This window comes from Suncus etruscus, chromosome 10 (assembly GCF_024139225.1).
Source record: "Suncus etruscus isolate mSunEtr1 chromosome 10, mSunEtr1.pri.cur, whole genome shotgun sequence".
NCBI classification, from domain to species: domain Eukaryota; kingdom Metazoa; phylum Chordata; class Mammalia; order Eulipotyphla; family Soricidae; genus Suncus; species Suncus etruscus.
Window position 1 is genome coordinate 11,701,003 of NC_064857.1, and position 24,481 is coordinate 11,725,483.

General features: G+C 36.6%; 1 protein-coding gene across 2 annotated transcripts in view; it reads right to left on the reverse strand.

Annotated features, from left to right (window-relative positions):
- Positions 1 to 13,836: 13,836 nt before the first annotated feature.
- CPNE3 (copine 3) overlaps positions 13,837 to 24,481 on the reverse strand; it is a 30,509-nt gene continuing 19,864 nt past the window's right edge. For both annotated transcript variants that reach the window (XM_049782145.1, XM_049782144.1), the window contains 4 exons: positions 24,418 to 24,469; positions 21,511 to 21,644; positions 19,488 to 19,724; positions 13,837 to 15,048 (listed from right to left, as the gene is read on the reverse strand). In XM_049782145.1, the coding sequence (XP_049638102.1) occupies positions 14,938 to 15,048; positions 19,488 to 19,724; positions 21,511 to 21,644; positions 24,418 to 24,469 (534 nt within the window). In that variant the 3' untranslated portion in view covers positions 13,837 to 14,937. The remainder of the gene's footprint in view (positions 15,049 to 19,487; positions 19,725 to 21,510; positions 21,645 to 24,417; positions 24,470 to 24,481) is intronic.

Below are 24,481 nucleotides of genomic sequence, written 5' to 3' on the forward strand. Positions count from 1 at the left end.
TACTGTGAAAGATTTGTAATTCACTTTGGTTACAATAAAAATCTAAAAAAAACAATAATACAGAGATTAATGTTCTTGCTTGCCTTGTATACAGAAGACCAGGGTTCAACCGCTAGCAATCATTTTATCCCCGAAGCTCTTTCAGGAATAATCCCTTAGTGCAGAGTCAGGAATAAACCCTGAGTACACATGTGTGCCCCCCACGAAACAAACAAAAATGCCACCAACAAAAAGAGAAACCAATCCATTCTGCAAGTCAATCTCAGACTCCCAGCCTCCAGAATCAGGAGGAAATTAATTTCTATTACTTAAGCAGCATAGTTTGTTATAGCAAACCTACAGCCTAGCACACTTAACTGACTGAACTATGATGGGAGAAAGTCATTAGATGGAAGAAGAAAAAAGGCCAGTGGTGCTGAGTAAACACATTGTGAGGATTATAAAGACAGTGTTAAAAGTAGATGAGTGGATATGTAAAATATTGGGTATCTAGGGAGCACGTAGATGTGAAAATATTGAGTTCTAACCTTAAATGTTTTAGACCATTTAACAAGTACACCTCCAGGACATCCCAGAGAGTTCACATCCACTTAATTGTGAGGAAGAAACATAATCGACACCTTCATTTCTGATCTGAATAGTTGTTGGTCATACTTCACTAAAAAATAAATTTTCTTCATAAAATGACAGCTTATTATATCCTAGTCTATAGAGACCTCAGAACCCACTCCTGATAATATGACTCTACACTTTGCTTAAAGATACAAAACATGTGAGCAGTGGGAGATAATACCACTGACATAAAACAGGGAAATACTCGTGAATTCAAAAACCATTTTTATTTTAAACATTTTAAGGGGGAAGTTTATTCAGGGAAGCATAATCAACAGTGTGCTTTACTGAAAAGTAGCTGAGTGAATGGATTCTCCAAATTCAATGTAAAAGTCCTTCAGTTCCAGAACTGTGCAGCTTTCTCAAGTTTCCCAATCACCCTCTAGTGGGTCTCAATTTTACTGCTAAGAATCTTCCTACAATAATCTGAGTTTTATAGAGCATAAAATCCTCCAAGGTCTCATCTTTCTATCCTCTATCACAATCCTCAGCTGAGGATTTACAAAGTCCTAAGAAAGGCTTACTCTAGTTTTCTCTTTCTCACCCTAATTCTCTCAAGATGGTAAGGTTTTTCTTCCAATATCCTATCCTCAATTTTAAGGAAAAGTAAATCTCAAGTCTGTTGACAAAATCTTCCAAATATTATGAAGGCAAAAAAACCCCACTGACCTCACCTAATGCATCTCCCAAAGGACTTTAACTCATGCCAGTGACTTGGCTTTTTGATGCAGCTCAATTTCCATTTGGCATAAGAGGGAAATGAACATCCCTCCCTGGAAGATCTCTTTGCCCCCCAATGTCCTAGTCCAAATAATGTGCTCTCCAGGGGATCTGAACTAACTTGAGCATCATCATTAGTTTAAATCAAACATCATTAAGTAGAAAAAACATTTACCTTACTACTGTTCACTGAACACACATGAGGTCATTGGAAGCTAAATGCCAAATTGCAGATAAATAATAAGTTATTTGTCAATTTTATGTACCCTACCACAAAGTAACACAGTGATATGAACAGTTAAGATTCATTTACTTTGCAGACCAAAGTGAGAGCATAGCAGGTAGGCTGCTTACCCCTAGAGTGGTCAACCTGCATTCAATCCTGGGTAACCCATATTACCCTATGTACTGCATTCAATCCTGGGTACCCAATAGAACCTCACCCCTACCAGGCAGTATTTCTGAATGCAGAGCCCAAAATAAGCTCATAGCATTAAGCTCCAAGCCCCCTCAAATTTCAAGTACTTAAAAAAATATTTTTCTGAATAATAGGAAAAGAAATTACCATACACATATCAAGAAAAAAACTGAGGCAAAGATAATTTCCTCATACTAAAATTTTATAGTTTGAAAATAGTAATTGCTAACACACATAATATTTACCAGTGCCAATGACTGCTCCAAATGTTATGCCTCTATTAATCATTTCATTTTAACAACCTTGTAAGGTAGTTATCATTTTTATCCTCTTCAACATTTCCTGGATGAGAAAAATAAGGCATTAATCATTTATCTGTACTAGATAATTGTGAGTACAAAGATTTCTTAAGTTAACTTGAGGCTGGGGAAATAGTATAGCAGTTAGGGACTTCTGCAAATGACTGTTATAGCTTCAACTTTTCTACATTATATGGTCCCTCAAACTCCACAAAGAGTTTCTTACCAAAGCCTTGGCAGGGTTGGGAACTTGCCATGTCCCCACTGAGCACAGAACCAGGATTAAACCCTGAACAGAGCCAACTATGACCCCCAAACCAAAAATTTTATACTAAAATTTTTATTTTAAACATAATGATTTATAGAATTATTCATAATAGTTATTTCGGGCATTCCAAGTTCTAAAATCAATCCCTTTACCAGTGTGACATGCCCTCCACCATTGTCCCCAGTTTCCCAATCTCCCCCAAAGCCCACCATTTGCATTTATGAATAATCCAGATAATATTCCTTGCTACAACTAAATAGTAACTGAATATCAGGGAGAAACTTTCATTAAATTTGTGAAAATTGTCATATCTCACAATGGGGTCATTATGTCATAGTCTGAAGGTGTACTAAGCTGATTATTGCTAACTGAATAGTCTATTTTTGGTTTTGTTGTTAGATTTATGTTGTTTTTATATAATTTCACATCTAATTTTGCATATTTCTACTGGAAAATGAATATTAAAATTATGAAGGTATCACGCAGCCTCTTATGCGTGGCCCAGAACTTTGAGGATGTCTGGATTTGGGATGATAAGGTACTAAATGATGGCAACAGTGGTGGTTCAGGAGCATGGCTGCTAGGACTTCTGGAAGTATATAGAGGTATGACAGGAAGTGAGACACCCTACTTCAAAGAGTTCCTAGAGATGTTGCAATAAAGCCAGTTTACCTAGAGTTTTAGGCAGTTAGGAGCCACTGTAGAGTTTAGTGGAAAATCAGTGCAGCTGGGCTTTTGGCTCGGTGCCAATTGTAGAGTAGGTTTGTGTGTGCAATTACCAAGGCCTCGGCAGGGTGGGAGACTTGCCATGTCCCCTTCCTGAAGGGCTCCAATGTGATTATATGAAGTCAGTGTGTCTATGAGGATTTATAGCTAGTTTTGCCTTTCCTTCAAGAGTTTGATGAGTATGGAGCTAGAGTGGTAGCACAGAGGTAGGGCGTTTGCCTTGCACACGGCTGACCCAGGACAGACCTGGGTTTGGTCCCCAGAATCCCATATGGTTCCCGAGCCTGTCAGGAACGATTTCTGAGTGTAGAACTAGGCGTAACTCCTGAGCACTGCTGAGTGTGACCCAAAAAGCAAACAAACAAACAAACAAACAAACGAAAAGAATACCACCTTGAGAAGAATCTACTTTCTGTAGTTTGGTTCCAATATTAGCCTCATATTGTCCGATGGGGAATTTAAAAAATCCTTAGAAGATATTAATCGTTATGTAGTACTGGAATTTATTATATCTAACAAGAACAAAGAGACATGAAATTCATACTAAAATAACTTGCCCATATGCTGTACTAAAATTTGCTGTTTTCTACCATTATGTTTTATAACTAATCATATTTTTACTATACTACGCATCTAGGAATAATGGTGGAAAGGTCAAAGAAATGTGCAATATTAAGCAATGCTACTTGACATTTATAGATGATAAGTCCTTTAAATGGAAAGAGAGAGGTGTACTTGAAAGGTCTTAGTCTCACAGTCAGTTCCTTTGCACTTCAAGTCATCTCTGTCTAGTGCAGAATTCCTTTAAATATTTATGAGGACCTACTTTGCTGAATATTTTAGTAATTCTAAGAATTCAGAACCTAGTGCATGCTAAAAAGATTGCAGTAGATATTTGTGGGCATTAATTGTTATAAATGAATTTCAGAACTATTTGATCCACTTCTTTGAAGAATGTCATGGATATCCTTAGAGAGATTGCATTGAATCTGTAAAATGTTTTGAGAAGTATTGCCATTTTAATGATGTTAATCCTCCCAATCCATGAGCAGGATATATGTTTTCATTTCCTGTGTTCTCATTTATTACTTGAAGCGGTATTTTGCAGTTTTCTTTGTCTAGGTCTTCCATCTCTTTAGTTAAGTTGATATCAATATACTTGATTTTCTGTGGCACAATAACTAATAACAATATTTTTTAATCTCTCTCTATTCTCTTTCATTATTTGATATAGAAAAGCAATAGGGTTTTTGTCTTAATTTTGTAGCCTGTCACTTTACTTAACAAATTTATAGTTTCTAGAAGCATTTTGGTAGAGTCTTTAGGATTTTCTAAGTATAGTATCATGTTATCTGCAATTATGTAGAGCTTGACTTTTTCCTTCTGATAGCATTATTTCTAATACTATGTTGAATAGAAGTAAAGTGGCAAAATATCTGTCTTGTGCCAGATCTAGAGGAAAAGATCTTAGTTTTTCCCCATTGAGTACAATATTTGCCATGCACTTGGGGAAAACGTTCTTGACAAATTGAGAAAAATTCCTTTGATTCCTATCTTGTTGAGAATTTTAACATGAACGAGTATTGGACCTTGTCAATTGTTTTCTTTGCATCTATTTATAATATTATTGAAAGGTGGGTAGTCAGTGCCAAAAAATAGAGCATGATTTTTATTTTTCCTTTTATTGATATGGAGTACTATGTATATTGTGTTGCATATGTTAATCCAACCTTGCATCTCTAGAATGAATTCTACTTGTTTCTGGTGTATGACCTTCTTGATGAGACATTGGATCCTATTTGCTAGTATTTTGTGGAGGACTTTCACATCTGTGATTATCAAAGATATTGACCTGTATTTCTAAATTTTTGTAGCACCTATGTATGCTTTTAGTAAAGGATGATGTTAGTTTAATAGAAACTATTTGAGAATGTTTGTTTCTTCAATTTCCTAAAAAAAAAAATAAAAAAAAAACCTGAAAAGAATTGGTAGTAGTAGTAGTAGTAGTAGTAGTAGTAGTAGTAGTAGTAGTAGTAGTAGTAGTAGTAGTAGTAGTAGGCCCTCTTTAAAAGTTGGGAAGAATTTACTATTGAATTCATCTAGGCCCAGGCTTGTTTGGGGTAAGGGGGGCTTTTGATTATTGTTTAAATTTCCTCAATAGTGATAGGTCTGTTCAGATATTCCAGATCATATTGGTTTCATCTTGGGAGGCTATAAGAGTCCAAAAATTTAACCATTTCTTCCAGGTTCTATTGTTTTGTAGCATAAAGTTTCTCAAAATATTCTCTGATTATTCTATGAATTTCTATAATATCTGTAATAATACCCCCTCTTCATTTCTAATATGTCCTATTAAGTTTCTTATTATTTTTTTATTTTTAATTATGAGAACAATGATGCAAAGAAAGAGGACAAGGTAAAGTTACAGTGGAAGGACAATCACCCATAAACAGAATTCTCAGTAGTCCCATTGCTGATATCTTAACTTTGAACTTTCAGCCAAAGAACATTAAGAAAAATAAAACAGAACCCATGTACAATTCCTTTGTCCCTCAAGTCCCCAGATTGTAGTACATAATATTTCTTAGCAGCACACAAAGCAATCTAAATACATAAAACTTATGTAATTCAAACATTGAAGGCAAAGTACTTTTTTACATTTCCATGCACATGTATATTAGTTTAAGTTAACCTCAAAAGTTTAAGTGGGTTGTTTTTCTTAAGGATTAGAGTCAAAGGAGCACAGTAAAAACGGTGTTAGAATGGCAATTATTGTTTGCATAGGCCCACCAAAATATGAGGGACATGGGAAAAAAATGCCTTGGCCTAAATACAAGGAGACCCTACCCCTGAAGTTTCCTGGCATAAGACCAACTCTAGGCTCCAGGCAAACTAGTTTGTCCAATCCAGGTCATTGTCTGTAGTGCCAATACACTTTTATTTTTCACACAGTCTCTGTTGTTGGTATCATGTTTCTGTATTAAAGATCCTGGAATCTTCATATCCTATATTGCAGTCAGGATGGTGCAGAGCGTCCTCTCATTTCACCTCACAATTAAAGGGCAATGCAGAGAACCCTGTCCTGTAAGCAGGTCGTTTTGTTGTCAAGTCTTCTTAGTGCTAAGAAAAGTCTCTTTTGAGCAGGTCAATGTTAGAGCCATGGTAGGGTCTTCCCTGGTAGAGGATTGCTTACAGAGGATTGTTGTTATAAAAAACCTTGGATATTTCGTAGATAGCTTCCCTGGTTCAGGGGTGAATGGAGGATGCCCATTCTTCTGAGGCCTGTGCCAGGTCATTATATCAATGTTCAGGGTGTAAGGTCCCATTGCACTACGAGACTTGTGTGTTCCAATCTCTATTAGATAAGAACTTATTTGTATGTATAGTATTTTCCCATTTTAATGTGTCTATGCAAACAAGGAACAATGCAACATGGTGTTATTGGCGCATATGGGGGCCATAAGAACAAGTCTAACAATCCCCATGACATGGTTCAATCATAAGCATTAAACTGAGGGACTCTTCCACCAAAATTCCTTATTGAACAGCTCACAAAGAGATGACAAGATAAAAAGTGGGTAGAATCGTCACGGTAAAAGAATATTTAGAAAGAGTTATAGCTGTTAAAGAAAATACACATAAAATATTCAAAAGACATATGTGTCCATTTTATGTCTTTTGAAACAGTTGGGGGTTGTTAAATCCAATGCATGACTTTGGTGTGTGATTAGAACTGTGTAGTACTGAAGTTAAAAAGGGTAAATGTGGGGTACTGATGGTTGGGGGTGAGAGAGTTAAGGAGTAATAATGAGCTTTGTAGGGGTGTGCGCAAGGGCAGAATCAGTTGGGGCAGGAGGTCGGTCTTGGTGCCTAACATATTAAAGAACTGAGGGTAAAGAGTGTTAATTGAGGGGAAGATAACGAATCCGGATTGAGAGATGAGGGAGTAGAAGGGGCTCTGGTGTGGAAAAGGGGCTATATACATTGTATAGATGAATTGTTTATTGATTAGGCTTGGCAGTCAGAGAGGACCACTGTATAGGAAGTCACGTCTACAAATACACTGATTTTAGAGACCTCTCTATTTCTTTCTTTGTAGGTTTTGCAAATGGTTTACCAACCATTGCTTTCACTGAATCAACTCTTGCTTTTACTGATTGTTTTATTGTTTGCAAAGTATCCAGTTCATTAATTTCTGCTCTAAGCTTTATTTCCTTCTGTCTTTCTATTTTTGGTTCATTTTGTTAATCACTTTTTAATTTTTAAGCTGTGCATGTTGTTGACCAGTTTTCCCAACACCAATTTTTGAAAAAAATTTCCATATTCTACTTGATATTTCTTGCCCCTTTATCAAAGATTAATCGATCATATACCTGGGGGTCAATCTCAGGATTTTCAAGTCGATTCCATTGATCTGAGAATCTTTTTTTTTTTTTTTTGGTTTCTGGGCCACACCCGTTTGATGGTCAGGGGCCACTCCTGGCTATGTGCTCATAAGTCACTCCTGGCTTGGGGGAACCATATGGGACGCCCGGGGATCGAACCGAGGTCCGTCCTACGCTAACGCTTGCAAGGCAGACACCTTACCTCTAGCGCCACCTTTCCGGCCCCTGATCTGAGAATCTATCTTTATTCTTTATTCCTTTACTTGCCCTTATTCCATTTATCCCTTTATTTAGCCCTTACTCTTCAGGCCCTATCCTTAACCATATATTTATGAATGATTCATCCTTAATCTCAATTTCCATTATCCCATTTTCCAATAATAACCCACAATCCAGCTCACTCCTTTTAAAAACTCCAACAACCATTTTCCTTCAATTCTTTTAATCTGAAAATCCTTCCAATATCTTTTTTTACACCAAATTTACTTGGAAGTAAATTTAAAATTATCTACACCAGGGGCCAGAGTGACAGCACAGTGGTAAGATGTTTGCCTTGCATGCAGATAATCTGGGACTGATCCAGGTTTGATCCCCAGCATCCCCATATGCTTCTCCTAGCCAGGAGCAATTTCTGAGCGCAGAGCCAGGAGTAACTCCTGAGCACCATCTGTTGTGGTCAAAAAATTTTTCTATACCAAGAACCCACTTTTTACAAATCACAAATATGATCTTGTGCTAAGGATCATAGGAGCAGATACCAAGTCCCTTGACTCCAGCCTCATGTTCCTACCAGATCACCTCTTCTTGCTTCTCTTCTATTTCTCTTTTCCTGGCATTTTTCCTTCTGATCTACAGCCAATGACTTATTCACATTTGATATTTTTCATTCCCTCCATTTTTATTCTACATTCTGCAGATTAGTGAAATCATTCAGTAATTGTCCTTGCCCTGGCTTGCCACACTTACCTGAGATTCTCCATTTTAATTCAAGTTGTAGCAACTTGTATGATTTGATTCTTGTGACTGCATATTGTTCCAGTATGTATATATTCAACTTCATTACCAAATCTTCCATCACTGGACATCTGGGTTGTTTCCATAGCCTAACTATTGTGCTAAATGCTGCATTGGATAATAGTGTGCATTTGTCTTTTCTAATGAGTGTTTTTATGCCTTCTGGGTAGATGCTAAGAAGTAGAATCATTGGGTTAGAAAGAAGCTCTATTTTAGTTTTTGACAACTCTCTACAGTCTTTTCCAAAGGGGCTGAAAGAGACCTATATTTTAACAGTTAATTCTCTCCCATTTTACCTGATAAGGCTAAAGTGACAAACTGAAGCTCCATGTCATGGCCTGGACTCTCCCTAGGACCAGAAAACCATATGATTCTAGAGCAGAAAAGCCATTCCACTCTGGTTCTTGAGAATGGGACCTTGCTATTTTCAGTCATCTGGGCTTCTTTTTCTTCTTCTTTTTAACCCCCTGTTATTTTTTCATTTTTGCAGAAATAACTGAGCTTTTCATAAGTTTTATCCGTAAGTTTTTGCCATTTCACAGAACAAAAAGACACTGGCTGGGGAAATTGTCCCACCAACAGAATGTACTTAAAGTATTGCACATGGATAGACTAGAAAGCTCATGATCTGGATTTCTTCTGAGAAGCAACATGATCAGTGTAGGTGGTCCAGGGTGGTGATGGAGAGGAATGAGTTTTAGGAGAAGGAATAAGGAGTCCTGTTAGTGGACTGGACAGAACTGGGGTTAAGGTGCTTGCCTCATATATGGCCAATCCCAGTACAATCCCTAACACCTCATAAGTTCCCTTGTACTGCCAAGAATTATTCCTGAGCCAAGAATCAGGAGTAAACCTTGATCACCATAAAATATGTCCCAAAATCAACCAAACAAAAGCCGATCTTTATTCTGACAGCCTTACACTTAAACACACAGAAACAAATGACTGCCTTAACCTGATCATTCCTTTTTGTTGTTTTTGTTTTAATGCCCTGTGGATTTTTTCTACATTAGATGATAAACTCCTCGAACTTACTAAGTAATTTTACTCGTTTGCAATTGTATTGTTAATCACTGGTGATATGCCACTAATAAATATTTGATCAAAAACAAATTTTTGACCACTCTTTGATTTGACCACTCTTACTCTTAAGGAAATGGTGGTTGTAAAAGCTTTATTTCCTACTCAGTCTTCTCTCCAACAATCTCTAGTATTCCCAACTTCTGAAAATCATCTGAATCCTGCCCTAGAAAACCTGTTAAAAAATGTGCCACATTGTTAGTTGACTGTGAATAGATCAAAGGTGTTATGGTCCTTCTTCTCCAATGATAAGAAATCAAGATTCTGCTTATTATAATTCTGTATATGCTGAGGATTATTCTCATTAATCATTTTTTTCAGGGAGAGGGGGAGAGAATAGCCAAGACAAAATATGATTTTTAAAAAACATAGTGACCTGCTCTGAGTTCTTTGGGGAATTTGCTCCATATATGCTCAAAATCAAGAGCTAATGGGGGGTTAGATATGCAATGGTTTGGCAATTTTGGAGATCGTTTTATCACTAGACAAGTGGTGGCCCCTGAATCACTAAGGAAATGCTGAAAAATAGGTGTAAGAGATGACTTGAAACAGAAGTAATATTATAGCAGGAACAATACTAAATTTGGCAACTAACTTACTTAGCAAGTGTTTGACCAAAAATCTTGTGGCTGGCCATGTTTCACTATGAAACCATGCTGGCATTTGAATCCATCTTTCTGTAACATGAAGCTCTAGACTTTTTCAAGGCCACAAATCTGATCAAGCCATTCCCTTGCTTAAATCTGTGTTAACATATACTTCACATATAGCTCTGTCTTCTCTTCTGAGTTTCAGGATATAAACCCTGCCAAACATCGGCCTAATTTTTCTACTCACCTTCTAACATTTTTCATCTGAATTCTTTTCCATTTTTTTATATATACAACTCCAAGTGTGCTGATGATCTGGTGTCTTCATATATAACTTTAACTTCTTCATTCAGCAGACTTCAGATCTTAGCTTAAATGGTATCAAAGAAGTCTCAAAGAAGTCTACCTTCTTTCCAAAATAGGTCAAGTCCTCCCTCATTTGGTTTTTAAGCACTGTGTTAAATAACACTTAGTTACAGGTTTTCGTACATACATGTTCCACCACCCTATCAGAGGTCTCCCCACCCATCCAGCACATAATACTCCCCAGTGCTCTAGAGTAAGTTCAATTCTGTAGATCAGTACTTAGACTCCATTGTTGTTATTCCTGTCTATGTTTCCACCTATAAGAAATTATTCTCTATCTGTCCTTCTCCTTCTGAGTTACTTCACACAGCATGATACTCTTCAGATTTATCCAAATAGAGTAAATTGCATGGTCTCATAGTTTCTTGTAGTTGAGTGATATTTCACAGTATGTATATATAACATAGTTTCTGGGTTTGGGGAGATAAAACAATAGGTAGGGTATTTGCCTTGCACATGGCCAACCTGTGTTCAATCCCCATCATGCCATGTGGTCCTGGAGCCCCACAAGAAATGATCGCTGAGCACAGAGCCAGGAGTAAGCCCTGAGCATCACAGGGTGTGGTCAAACAAAACATAAAACATATAAATAAAAACACAAAGTTCCCTTATCCAATTATTTGTTCTTAGACACCAAGTGTTTCCACTTTAGCTATTGTAAATATGCTGAATTAAACATAAAATTAGATATGTCTTTCTGAATAGAATTTTGAACCCGTTGGGTAGATGTCCAGAAGTGGAATTGTTGGGTCACATGAAAGGTCAATTCTTAGTTTTTTTTTTTTGAGACATGTCCATGTTGTTTTCCATAAAGGTTCAACCAGTCAACATTCAAATTATCAGTGGTTGAGGATTCCTTTCCTCCTCCATTCACACCAATACCAGTTGTCATGGTTGTGCCAGTCTCACTGGTATAAGGTAATATCCCATTATTTTCATTTCTCTGAACATAATGGATGCAGCATATCTTTTTGACCATTTCTATGTCTTCTTTAAGGAAGTTTGTGTTAATCTCCTCTTCACATTTTCTGATGGGGTTAGTTTTTCTTGCTAAGTTTTACAAATGCTTTATAAATTATGAATATTAACACTTTGTCAAGTGAGTGGTGACAAATATTTTTCCCAGTCTGTGGGGTTAATATTATTCTGGTCACTGTTTTTTCCCTACTATTTTTTAATTCAGTGTACACTGATCTCAAGTCTCTGTAATTTGATACTTAGGTCAATACTGTGCCTCTACTTCCTGAAGCAACAATAGCTGCAACATAATAGAAGCAATTTAAAACTGCTACTTGAATATTATCTTCTGTGTGACATGAATGATAAAATATGAGCAACAATTTTTCAAGTTCCCCTATTAGCTAAAATTCATCTTTCCCTTAGACATCTAGAAAAGTGTCTTGTGGCAACTAATATCCTTTAAAACAATAAAATCCCCCCAAATAATACATCCCCAAATTGTTTAGTAAAATATGGAACAGAGGCCACCTAAAATATAATACTTTATTTGTAGCATTTTTATTGGTCTCAATAACATTAGAAAAAGAATACAAATGCAAACATGGAAATACTGTATTGTATTATGAAACAGACTTAGCTAAAAGGGGATTTAAATGGAAGATAAATTCAACATCAATTCATATTTTAGTAACATACTTCTCAAGTATCACATCTATAAAAGCACAAAACAGTCTCTCTTGATCTCAACCAAATTTCTGGCTTACATTACGTTTCTATGACTTTTAACTACACACATAAAAAAAGTAGGAGACAGCTATTGAAGGTAACTTTCCACAAAATTTACAAAATGAAAAGAGAAAAATACATCTAATATAACGTAAATGGTAATGGGACACTGAATATTTAGAAACTTCTTACGGCAATATCAAACTGAACAATTGCAAATGCATGTTTGATTTTAAATGTTTATAGTCTATTTTTATATATAACGTCAAGATGATGAAACAAGCAAGCTGCTGTACTACATTCTCAGAATGGACATATATGAAAACAAGTGTCGGTTCAGTATACTATCACTCTAATATGTTTGCAATAGATCTGATCACATGAAGTATGAGAGTTGGTTTGGTTGTTCAGAATAAACAGTCGGACAGTAAGAGCAGAGCTCTATTAACATGAATCAATATTAAATTGGCACATGATAAAGTACTGAAATTGTAAGAATTTTAAATGGTTATCAAACTTAAAATGACCCTTGGAATTTGTACACACTTTTTTCAAAACTGAAAAAAAAACGTGCCCCATTACACAAATTTTCTGAGATTACAGCTCTCATGAATAAAAGCATCTACTGATAAACCTGCTCAAGGATGAATAATAACCTTAAGAAGGGAGTAATTCTGGTAGAAACCAGAATATAAAATTAGTACAGGTGCATTATTATTTGGTGAATGAGAACAGCAAATGCTTGTGAAAGTGGTTGCCAAGCCCCCATGCAGGGAAACGAAGGTAATCTAGAAGAGCTGAATTGAAAGGGAAAGTTTGGCGAGTAGGGGCTTTGTGAGTAGGACCAGCTTCCCCTAAATAATCTCTTCTTCCATCTATTTTCTATGTGGATAATATGTACAAGTCACTCGATTGTTCCAAGTATGTGAAAAAAGAAAAGTCAAACAACCCCAGCAAGACCTAAGTGCTGTTTTCAAGCACACCAGCGCACACTGAAATAGGAGGCAATAGAGAGTCCAAATGACTGGAAGAATGATTCTCTCCACTAATGTAAAACATTTTTCTAATGTAATAAAAGGAATGAGACACACTCCTGCCTCATTATTCATAATTTAGGGGCATATAAAGGTACTTATATCATTACTCATAAAGATGCTACTAGCCCGATACCTTTAGGTTAAAAGCATATTTTTAGAGTCATTGTAGTACAAAGATGATGAGTGCTCACTAGAATAAAGCAACCGGGGCTGTGAGTAGGCACTTCTGTCTGACTTTGGCAAGGAGCTGTTTTCTTGGAAACCAGAGCTATCTATGACTAAGAGCTCACTTTCTTCATTTGAGAAGACATGAGACATGGGCAGTGGCCTACACTTTCTATAAGAATGAAAGCACATCAATATGATACTGGATACAACCACTTAAAGATATGTGATAAATAAGCATCTTATGTCAAATTATTCAAAAATGCTGGTCAACATATGAATAGAAGTACTTGAAACAGAGGATCTCAATAAGAAGTTACTATTTTCTGAAAGGGCAATTTTTCTATTATATTAGGCTCTAGTGGGTAAAATTAAACTTACTTCTTAAAAAGCGTGTAAATCCACATTATTCTAATGGAACTATTAGAATTTTTGCAACAGGTTTTATGCTTAACATAATGCTTAGAATTTTTGCAACAGGTTTTATGCTTAACATAATGCATTCCCCTTGAGAAATACCAAAATATATCCAGAACCTAGAAATCAGACTAAAAAATAATTATCTCTTAAATATATATATATAAAAAAAAGAAACAAAAAACCCTATATGAATCTATACAAATTTACAAATCAATGTATAGGATATTAGGAGCAAAAGTATTAAACTGCCTTTTTATAAAATAAGGTCTTCCACTAATGAGAAGAAAAAGAATTCTAAATTCTAAACATTTTGGTCCTCAGAGTTTCCTGGACAAAAAGTTCCAACTATTTAACGAGCTCCAGTTAATATCGACACATTTTTAATCTAGGACAATTTATGATCCATGCAGACACAGAATGCAGAATCACATAAAGAAAAGGTTAGATTTGACCATAATTATTGTGCCCAACAATGAAAATAAAAGATCTAGAAAGACAAAGGACATGGCTTCCAATTTACATAAAGTTCCTTAAACTTACTGATTGTACATTTTAAGAATTGTATATGTTTCCCTTCTCATTTAGTACTTTTCCAAGAGTTCATTGGCAAATACATGTAAAATGAGCAGCAAAATTCAGATGCAAGAGAAAGGCAGTTTTATTCCATGGAACAAATTCGGTATCATCTAACGAGCTCTAATAATCAGGTATAAACTATGGCTTATACATTGTGTTGCCTTGAGCAAACCCAGCATAATTGCCTGTAAATCACACCATTCCAACAGCTTTTCATTCTTTCTGTAGACAAATGCTTTCAAAAACAGCAATTTTTTTTATTATATGAAAATAAACTATCAGTACAAAATTGGCTTTTTTTTTCACACCGTCTTTCAAAGCTAATAGCTTCACTGCTATTTCTGCAAATCATTTGCAATCACTGATTGAATCTGATTGAGCAAAGAGTAACAGCACTTTCCTCCCCCCAAAAAAAGTATAAAAATAATATATAATGTATAGAATCTACTTGTATAACCGGATTTATATCACAGAGGCTAGAGGTGAAAGTAAATAACATCACAGACTTCATGATTTGTAGAAAGAGATGAATCCACAGCACAAAAGAATTCTGCTGAAGGCAGCCATCACTCCTTTTATTTCGTAGCAGGATTCTTGGGAGGAAGAAGTTTGTATGCATTGAAGTAGCCCACCACCTGCTGGGGGATTTCTGCCAAGACACACTGAGCAAGAGCTTCTTTTGGAGACTTGTGGAAAACAAAATCAAAGGAACTTTGTCAGCAACCACCATTTTTTTTTTTTACTGGCATTTGCATTAAAAAAAAAAAGTACAGTACAGTATTAAGTAGCAACTACCAATTCCAAGTTTTACATCATCTTGTTTTAGGAACAACTCATTTCATTAGCAGTCTCATTTTGATCAAGTTGTCTTTTGTGTCAACATTTTGGTGACATTTTGTTATTGCTTTTTTATGTTCAAGTGCAAAATTAATTCCATTTAGTGGGAATTAATTTTTTCTTAACTCTCTATTTTTTATATAATTAGAGATCTATAAGGAGTGACAAAAATAATACAGAGGTCCTATATGCCCGTCACCCAATACTCTCCAAAAGAAATTAGCTTTCTCTAAGACTAGTATAACATCAAACCAAAAAAACTGAGGGCTGAAGAGATGGCCCAAAAGGCTGCTTTGCAAACAGAAGCCCTGGATTTGATCTCTAATTCTGCATGACCTCTCCAAGTACTGTCATGTGGTACTTTCTTCAAAAAAACTCCAAGAAATTGACATTGGTATTGTTCATAAATTGCCTACTAAAACTTTACCAATTTAACACACACCTGAATAGATTTGTATAATCACCCACCATAATAAAGATACACAATTGTTTCATGAACACACACACATACACACACCACCTCTACTTCCTTTGGTTTTGTTTTGTGTTGTTAGGGGGGACAGAGCTTGGTGGTACTTGGGGGTTACTCCTGCTTCTGCCCTAAGAAATTACTCCTACTGATGTTCAGAGGGCCATATGTACCTGGGTTGAATGCTTACAAGGCAAGTACCCTACCCACTGTACTATTGCTCCAGTCCTTCCTTCCCATTTTTTAATCACATTTTCCCTTCCTGTCATACACATACTGCTGGTAGAATACACTCTTTGGAAATCTTTGACAATTTATTTAATAACTATACATGTGGAAATCATAAAAACCAGAACCTGTACTTCTTGGTATTTGTTCCAAAGACATTTGGGTTCCCGCCAAAAACATATACCTAAATATTTCAGGTTAACTTGAAAGCAACTAAAGGCTTTTTCAATATTTTGATACGTGAATACAACCTTGGAATATCTATTTAAGAATAAAGAAAATTAATTAATCAATTTCAGTGATTTTCAGATAATTTTTTGAGAAAATAAAAGCCAAATGCAACAGTTGCATACTCTACAGTTATGGTTATATGACTCTTAAAATTAGCAAAAATTCATAGAAATGGGAGAACAGAATATTTGTTAGGAGTGGAAGCAATAAAGATGGGGAAAAAGGGGTTTGGACTAAAAAGAACATTAAGGATCCTTGTAGTAGTGGCTCCTGATGGTCTCACTGTCCATTTCCTACTGTGGTTCTGTCCTTTAGTTTTGTAAGATGGTTCTGAAACCATTGGAATAAACTTGTTGAGAGTAAACTTTGCATGAAATTAACTTCCAGTTGGTAAATTGATCACAAAGTTGTATCATTTTTCTAATGATCACTTAAGTAAATAAAAAGATATTTTCAAAGTTTCACATCACTTTTTAACTATTTACCACATAGATTTTAAAAGGCACAAAAGTTTCTAACCTGAACCAGAACTGTCAGGATCTAGTCAGCACTTTTGAAATGTAAATGTATGCATCATTTAATCCTAGACAGCTCAATAATTAGGTTGCAGCTTGAAGCTAATACAACTGCATAAATTAAAACAGGTGATTAGCTAATTGCCTTATAAAAGATGTCTGTATTCATGCCCTAATGTGTTTGTCAACAAAAACCTCTGGGAAAGGAATTTAGAGGCCGTGGACTTCCAACACAGTGCTCATTATGTTTCGGTAACTTATTTTCAAACTAGTATTTCTGCAATAATTAGTCTGCAATAATATCCTAACGTTTTTGTTCACAGAAATCTATGGGAAAAAAAGTTGGATGCCAGAGATGTGCAATTACAGTGCTCTAGATTCTAAACTCTCATTACAGTGCTCATTAAAAGAATGTTTTAGTAACCCATGTTCAATTTAATTACATCCACCAAAATGTTCTAATATTTTTGTTTACAGTAGCCTATAAGAGAGGAATGGAGTACTCTTATTACAGTAACTCTTATTACAGTGCTCATTATAGAAAGTTTAGCAGCTTATGAAAAGGGCTTTTGTGATATGCTTATTACAGGATGTGGAAAAGCCAACTGGTTTAAGTATGATGCATGCATAACCCAACCTTTGACTCTTTTCCAGCCAAATCTAAAATGTCCTCAGCACCTTACTTGCCAGCTTTCTATTTATGAAGTTCTTTGGCCCATTCCCATTTACCATCCTAGATGGGTCAGTTTTACAGTTGTAACATATTAATAGATCTATTACATATGTGTGTACGTATGTTTGTGTGTGTGGCGTACACCTTTGTGTTAGTTTAATGTCCATCCATATTGTACATAATGTCTGTGTTGCAAATAGTTCTTCTACCTTCCCCTGTCTCCACCTGCCACTCTGTAAAACCTTATTTTGTTGTTTGAGTTTTTGGGCCACACCCAGCAGTGCTCAGTAGTTATTCCTGGCTTTGCACTCAGAAATTGCTCCTAGCAATCTCGGGGGACCATATGGGATGCTGGAATTCGAACCTGGATCCGTCCCAAGTTGGCAGCATGCAAGGCAAATGCCCTACTGCTGAGCTATCACTCTGACTCCTGCAAAACCTTTTCTATTGTTTCCCTATGCTCACTTGTCCAGGATTTGTTGCTTTCCCTATTAAGCCCCTTCACCCCTACAACTCTACACCTCTGTGCCCTGGAGCACCTGCCCCCCGGCCTCACCCTTTCCACCTCTGGTCACCTTGGACTTCAGCCTCCATCAGTGGTTTTATTTTGTTTTGTTTATTTTTTGCTTTTTGGGCCACACCGGTGACATTCAGAGGTTACTCCTGTCTATGCACTCAGAAATCACTCTTGGCTTGGGGGACCATATGGGACCCCAGGGGATTAAACTGTGGTCCATCCTAGGTTAGTGTGTGCACCCTACCACTTGCATCACCACTTGGCCCCTCCATCAGCTTTGTAAGTGGGACTTGGCTATCAAGGACTATCTCAGCCTGAGATTCCAGTCTGAGTCTCAGATGTAGGACATTTCTACTGCCTCCCTCACTGCCATCAACCAACCAACTGACAGATCATCTCATTAGCTGAAACAGTAATCCATATTAGACCCAGCTTGGATTCATTCAACAAACTGAGGAGAGAGATAATATCTATTTCTTTATTGGGAGAAAGCATTGCTCTTTTGGACTTGTTCAGTAGAAAACACAGAGGTGTGTCTACTTCTTTATATTTATTTCCTGGGCAACAGTGTTGTTGCTGTACCTATGTATCAGGAATTAGAGAGCATGACATCAATTGAAGGATAAATACTACAACCTAGCCATAGTGCTTTATTGCCCCAATAATACTTCATGGCATTATTTTTTTTCCTCTTTACATAGACCCAGAAAACGGAGAATCTTATGTAAGATTTCTATGCTGCAGTTGGGCCTTTAACCCTGAATACTTGTCGTATTGATTTGACATTTGATTTAAGATTAAGTTGCTCTGAGATTAGCCGCACACACCCCTGAACTTTGGGTCCTATGGCTGGAACCAAAGACAGGTTTCAAGCCATCCTGGCAATGAGGAATCCAGGGGTATGATTCATGATGACCTGGCACTGACTGGCAAGCGCAGGCATACTTCATAACACCTTAGCAATGTCAGGCAAACCAGAGCATGCTTTGTGATGCCCTGGCAATGAAATAAGACTTGTGAAGAACCCAAAGACTTTAATTACAGAGCCTGATTATAATATCCACAATGAAAAGAACTTTTCCCGGGACCTCAAAGAAAGACTCTCTGGGGTTGAGCAATATTAGACTGTCAGAAACCTGCTGTTGGAAATAGGATCTAATGCTTCCAGAGAAAGGCCATCTTCTTCTGAGGCTAAAAATTTTTTCTCTCTTATTTCCCCAGTTTGTACTGCACCTATGGAAAATTCAGCCATGCTTTTAGCTCCTATCACATTTTTCTGCATTTTATCAACACAAAAGGGGTAAATGTTGGGTTCACCAGCCTACACCCTAAACAATATGGTTGTATCAGCCTTCAACCTTAAAAATTATGGCTTCCTCTTTGACATGTTAAAGACCCACCTGGGTGGTAAAAACGTCTAGATAGGTTCTCCATATTAATCCCCCACCCAGCATGACATGGTCCTATCTTCCCAATAAATACTAGAGTCCCAAACAGCCTCTTGTTCCACATGGTGGAAAGTTATCTGGACCCATTTCATCTCTCTTTCAGCCTGGTTTGGATTATTCCCTGCAGCGGCCCTGCTCCAAATCCACTTGCCACTTCCCACAGGATTCCCACATGTGAATTTATTCAAAGGGAAAAGTAATACTTACATTCTGAAACTGTCTGAAAGGCACAAACTGGACAATATCTCTGATGGCCACCTCTCCTGATGGGGCACGAAGACTCCCACCATCACCGTCCAGAAACTCCATGGCGCTAAAGTCAGCACCTCCCACTCCCACAATGATAATAGACATGGGAAGCTTGGAAGCATTAACGATAGCTTGTCTGGTCTCATCGAGGTCTGTGATCACACCATCGGTAATGATTAAGAGCACAAAATATTGCTGCCAGAAAAGAAAATCATGTTCATTGAGCAGGTTGAAGCAACAAACAATAAAAGAAATGATAAATGACGTTCTTAGTTAAATGATTCATTTAGTCTCTTTCTTGCTCATTTTCCTTGTCAATCTCTACCCACCTTTAGGAAACAGTCTCAAGACTCTCTGATGACAAGGAAATTTTTGCTATAAAAATGATAGGTTAATTAAAAGTTCAATATGGAGAGTTGGCAATAAGTACAAAAAATAAGGCATATAAACAAAAAGTCTTGAGTAGGAATAAAAAGTAGTCTTAATTAAATGGAGTGTGAATATCTATTACATTATCTGTTTGTTTATTTATTTATGTTTTAGTTTCAGCGTCATATCTTGCAGTGTTCCACGCATACTCCTAGCTTTGTGCTAAGATACCATTACTAACAGTGCTCAGAAGGACCAATGCGGTACCAGGAATTAAACTCAGGTCACCTTTATACAAAGCAAGCACTTATTTTATTTTATTTTTTTGGCCACACCCAGTGGCATTCAAGGGTTACTTGCTCTGCACTGAGAATTTACTCCTGACAGGCTTGGGGGACTCTGTAGGATACTAGGTATCAAACTCGGGTTCAGCTGCATGCAAGGCAAACACCCTACCCCTTGTGCTATCGCTCTCCCCACTCCCTGCTGTGTTAAGTTTTCTACTCTTCTATTTTTATAAACATCACTTAGGAAGATGAGGAAAGAAGACATTGCTCAGGACCCAGCAACACTATTCTTCAAAAAGCAATTATGTACCTGTGGGAGGCCCATAGTACTCCAGAATTCCTCAAACACTGCCAGGAGTAATCTCCAAGCACTGAGTCAGGAATCGATTCTGAGTACCACAAGATAATGATCTCTCTAAAGATTAAATATGGAGGAAAAAAAACCAGAACTGACTGCCAGATCAAAATACATTTTTCATAAAATGGACTGGGAGTGGGAGATGGCTGCTTCCTTTGGTGGCCAGGGGACCTTACGGTTCTAGTGATTGGACCCAGAGTTTCTACGTATGCACTCCAGCCCTTTGAGTCATCTCTCCAGCCTCCCAAATGAACAAGATTTAAAGGCAATGGTTTTCAACTGCCAGTGAGCGAACTAGTGCTAGTGCTAGGTGGAAAATCACTGGCTTAAGGAAATACTATCATTTCCCAATTCATCACTGATGATAAACAATTTTAGAGAATGGTAAAATGTCACTCCATTTTTCAAGCCATTTCAGTCTAGTATAGGAATACAATGTCTAATAATCTTGAGTTTACACAATTATTGCAGACACAGTCCACTTTTTATGAGTGATTTCATTTTATTTTATTTTATGTGTGTGGTAGTCTCCCTGCCTCATCCAAGTATACTGAACCTAAGAGAGATTTGGGATCCAACATCCTTGGGTAAATAGTTCTTTAATTAAAATGTTTTGAGTACAGTCATTTTGCAACAACATTGAAAATGATAAGTATTCTCAAGTCTGTGAGAGAGAATTGCCTTTTTCTTTTTTTTAAAGGATCTTTCCAAGAAAATTAATTCAATAAATAGAGAAAATATTCTTGAGTATCAGCATAAGGTCTTTGATTATGAGCTGCTTTTATTGATCAATTACTGATCAATAAATAAACAACAATAGCTACGACTCTCTAACCAAAAGTGACTGTTTCAGTGCTTCCTGTCCTGCCTTTTTTTAGGTTGGCAGACCAAGCTAAAAGAAAAATGGCACCAGGAACAATAATAATCAATCTACATCCTCCCAATTCCCAAGCAACAGAGCACTTACAGAAGCTGTCTGTTGTTGTGTGGCTGCAGAAGCAAACCTGGCTACATGATTTATGATTGGAGAAAAATTCGTTGGTCCATAGAGTTTTATCTGAGGAAGGCAGGCTCGATACGCTTCTATGATACCTTGTATTCCTAATAGACAAAAAATGTGTTAAAAGCACATCTAATTATTTGTTATTCCCCTGGGATTCTTTTTTGTTTGTTTGTTTTTGTTTTTATTTTTGGTTTTTGGGCCACACCCGTTTGATGCTCAGGGGTTACTCCTGGCTATGCGCTCAGAAATTAACTTATTGATTAATTGGTCTTTGGGTCATACCCAGTGGCATTCAGGAGTTACTCCTGGCTCTGCACTCAGATATCGCCCCTGGCAGGCTTGCGGACCATATGGGATGCTGCGAATTGAGCAGGTCTCTCCCAAGTCAGCCACGTGCAAGGCAGGTGCCCTACCACTGTGCCCCATCACCTGAGATACTTCTTTTTTTTTTTTTTTTTGGTTTTTGGGTCACACCCAGCAGCACTCAGGGGTTATTCCTCGCTCTATGCTCAGAATTCGCCCCTGGCAGGCACAGGGGACCATATGGGATGCCGGGATTCGAACTACCGACCCTCTGCATGAAAGTCAAACACCTTACCTCCATGCTATCTCTCCGGCCCCCACCTGAGATTCTTAAACATTTTCTACTTGTGACCTCTTTAATCACACAGAAATACCTCAGATTCATTACTTAGTATATATTTAATTTTGAATTAATTTGGAGTCTCTGTAGTTCAGAAACTTTTTACTGTTGTCAAATTTCTGGTGAGCCATCCCCCTATTCAGTTTCACAACCACATAGGGGTAATGAGGCACAGTTTAAGAACTTTCCTTTCTTTTATTTTTTATATTATATACATATAAATATATATATATATCAACACTTAAAACTTTAAATAGTTCAAAATTGAAAAATTAAAATATTCCTAGGATAGGGCCAGAACAATAGTACAGAATTTAAGGTGCTTGCTTTCCACGCAGCTGATTTGGGTTCAATCCTCCGCATCCCATATGATCCCCTGAGCCCAAAGATGGTGTCAGGTTATTGAAAGAGTAAATGAAATTCTAAACTGAATGATCACATTGCACAAGTTACGAAACTACAATGAATTCTAAAAATCACTGCAATTTTATCCTAAGCCAAAGCATTGCTTCTTGTAAACAATCAGAATTCCAGGTAACTAAGGAGAAAAATATCACACTCAACTTCTAGAAGTCCAAGGCACAAAGTAGTATGAGGAAAATCTTCGGGGGGGGGGGGGGAGGAGGGGGAAGGAGGACTTTCTAATACAAACTTCTCCCAACAAAATGTTTATGCTCTTCAATTTAAGAACAATTTTATGTTAGGCACTGTGGTTTTTAATATTGTTTATAGTAGAGTTTCATAAATAAAATAGTCCAGCACTGCACCCTCTACCCAACTGTCTGCTTCTCTCCACACAACAGTCCCCATGTCAATCCAATCCCCTTACTCCACCACTGTGGTAAGCTTTCTATATTTCTATTTTCATAAACATCATTTAGAAGATAAGGAAAGAACATCCCCTTCTGTTATAAATTTATAACACTTTACAGCAACTGGAAAGTTTTTACTTTTTTGCTTCTATTCCCCCACCTCTTTAGTTCACTTTCATATTGTTCAGTCTAAATATAAATTAATGGACAAGGACATATTTTAGATTGTCCACTCAACCAGGTAAAATGAAGGAAGAAACACTTGAATATTTGAAACATGAAGAAAAAAATGTGAGCTTAAAAACTGATTCCTGCTTTCTATACAAGGAAAAGTTATGACTGGAACTTAATTTTTTATTTCTTTAAGTGAACTCAACTACTTACATTATTTATATTATGTAAATAACAAGTCATATAATGACATTTACCTACATAGAAAGTTTCTAAAAGTCAGTATATATGTGTAATTTAGTAATATATGTATAATTTCACTAAACTATTTTGTTTGTTTTTTGGGCCATACCCAGTAACACTTAAGGGGGTAAATCCTGGCTCTGCAATCAGAAATTACTTCTGCTGGGGATTGAATTTGGGGTGGCTGCGTGTAAGGCAAACACCCTACCTGCTGTGCTATCTCTCAGCACCTACTGAAGCTTTTTAAACCATATAAAATAAATCATCTTGTTCTGTCTCATATTTCTATGTCTTCCTACAAACTGAGAGGGGAAAAAAAAGTAAATGGTACAGGGACAAAGCAGTTTCAGAAGCATTGAGTGAAAATAAAAAATGATCAGCCTAAAGACCCAACCCAAATTCAATAATAATAGAATCAAGAGACCCAAACTACAACAAGCTATACACCAAAGGGAGCTGTTACACTAGCATTCCAGGGGGCTAAGGTTGGAGGTATAGGATGCATGCTGGAAGAGTGGCGGAAGGAGGTCAACACTGGTGGTGGGAATTGCCCTAATTCACTGTCAATATATATATATATATATATATATATATATATATATATATATATATATATATATATATATATATACATATATATATATATGTACCATAAATATAACTGTGAAATATTTGTAATTCACATTGGTCTCAATAGAAATGATATTAAATAAAGGTCAAATTGTATTAAAAATAATTATTTGCCATTAATCTACTTCCAAGATTGAGAATCTTGTTCTGCTCATGTAGAACCACTTAAAGTAGAATTATGTCCATAGTCTTCATCGTGGCAATAGTTTTATCACCCAGAATTACCATTTTTCAATCATCACCAATTTGATGCAATATTTCCATTGTATACGAAAGAAAGTTAAATATAACAAGAAATTTAAGATATTTGAGCTAAAAAAATTACAAATAAAGTTTTCTACTTAACATGTGTAAGTTTATTTTTTAACTTACCATTACAGAAAGGATTGGTAGGATTAAAGTTCATAGGAAATTCATGTGAAACCTGTCAGAAATG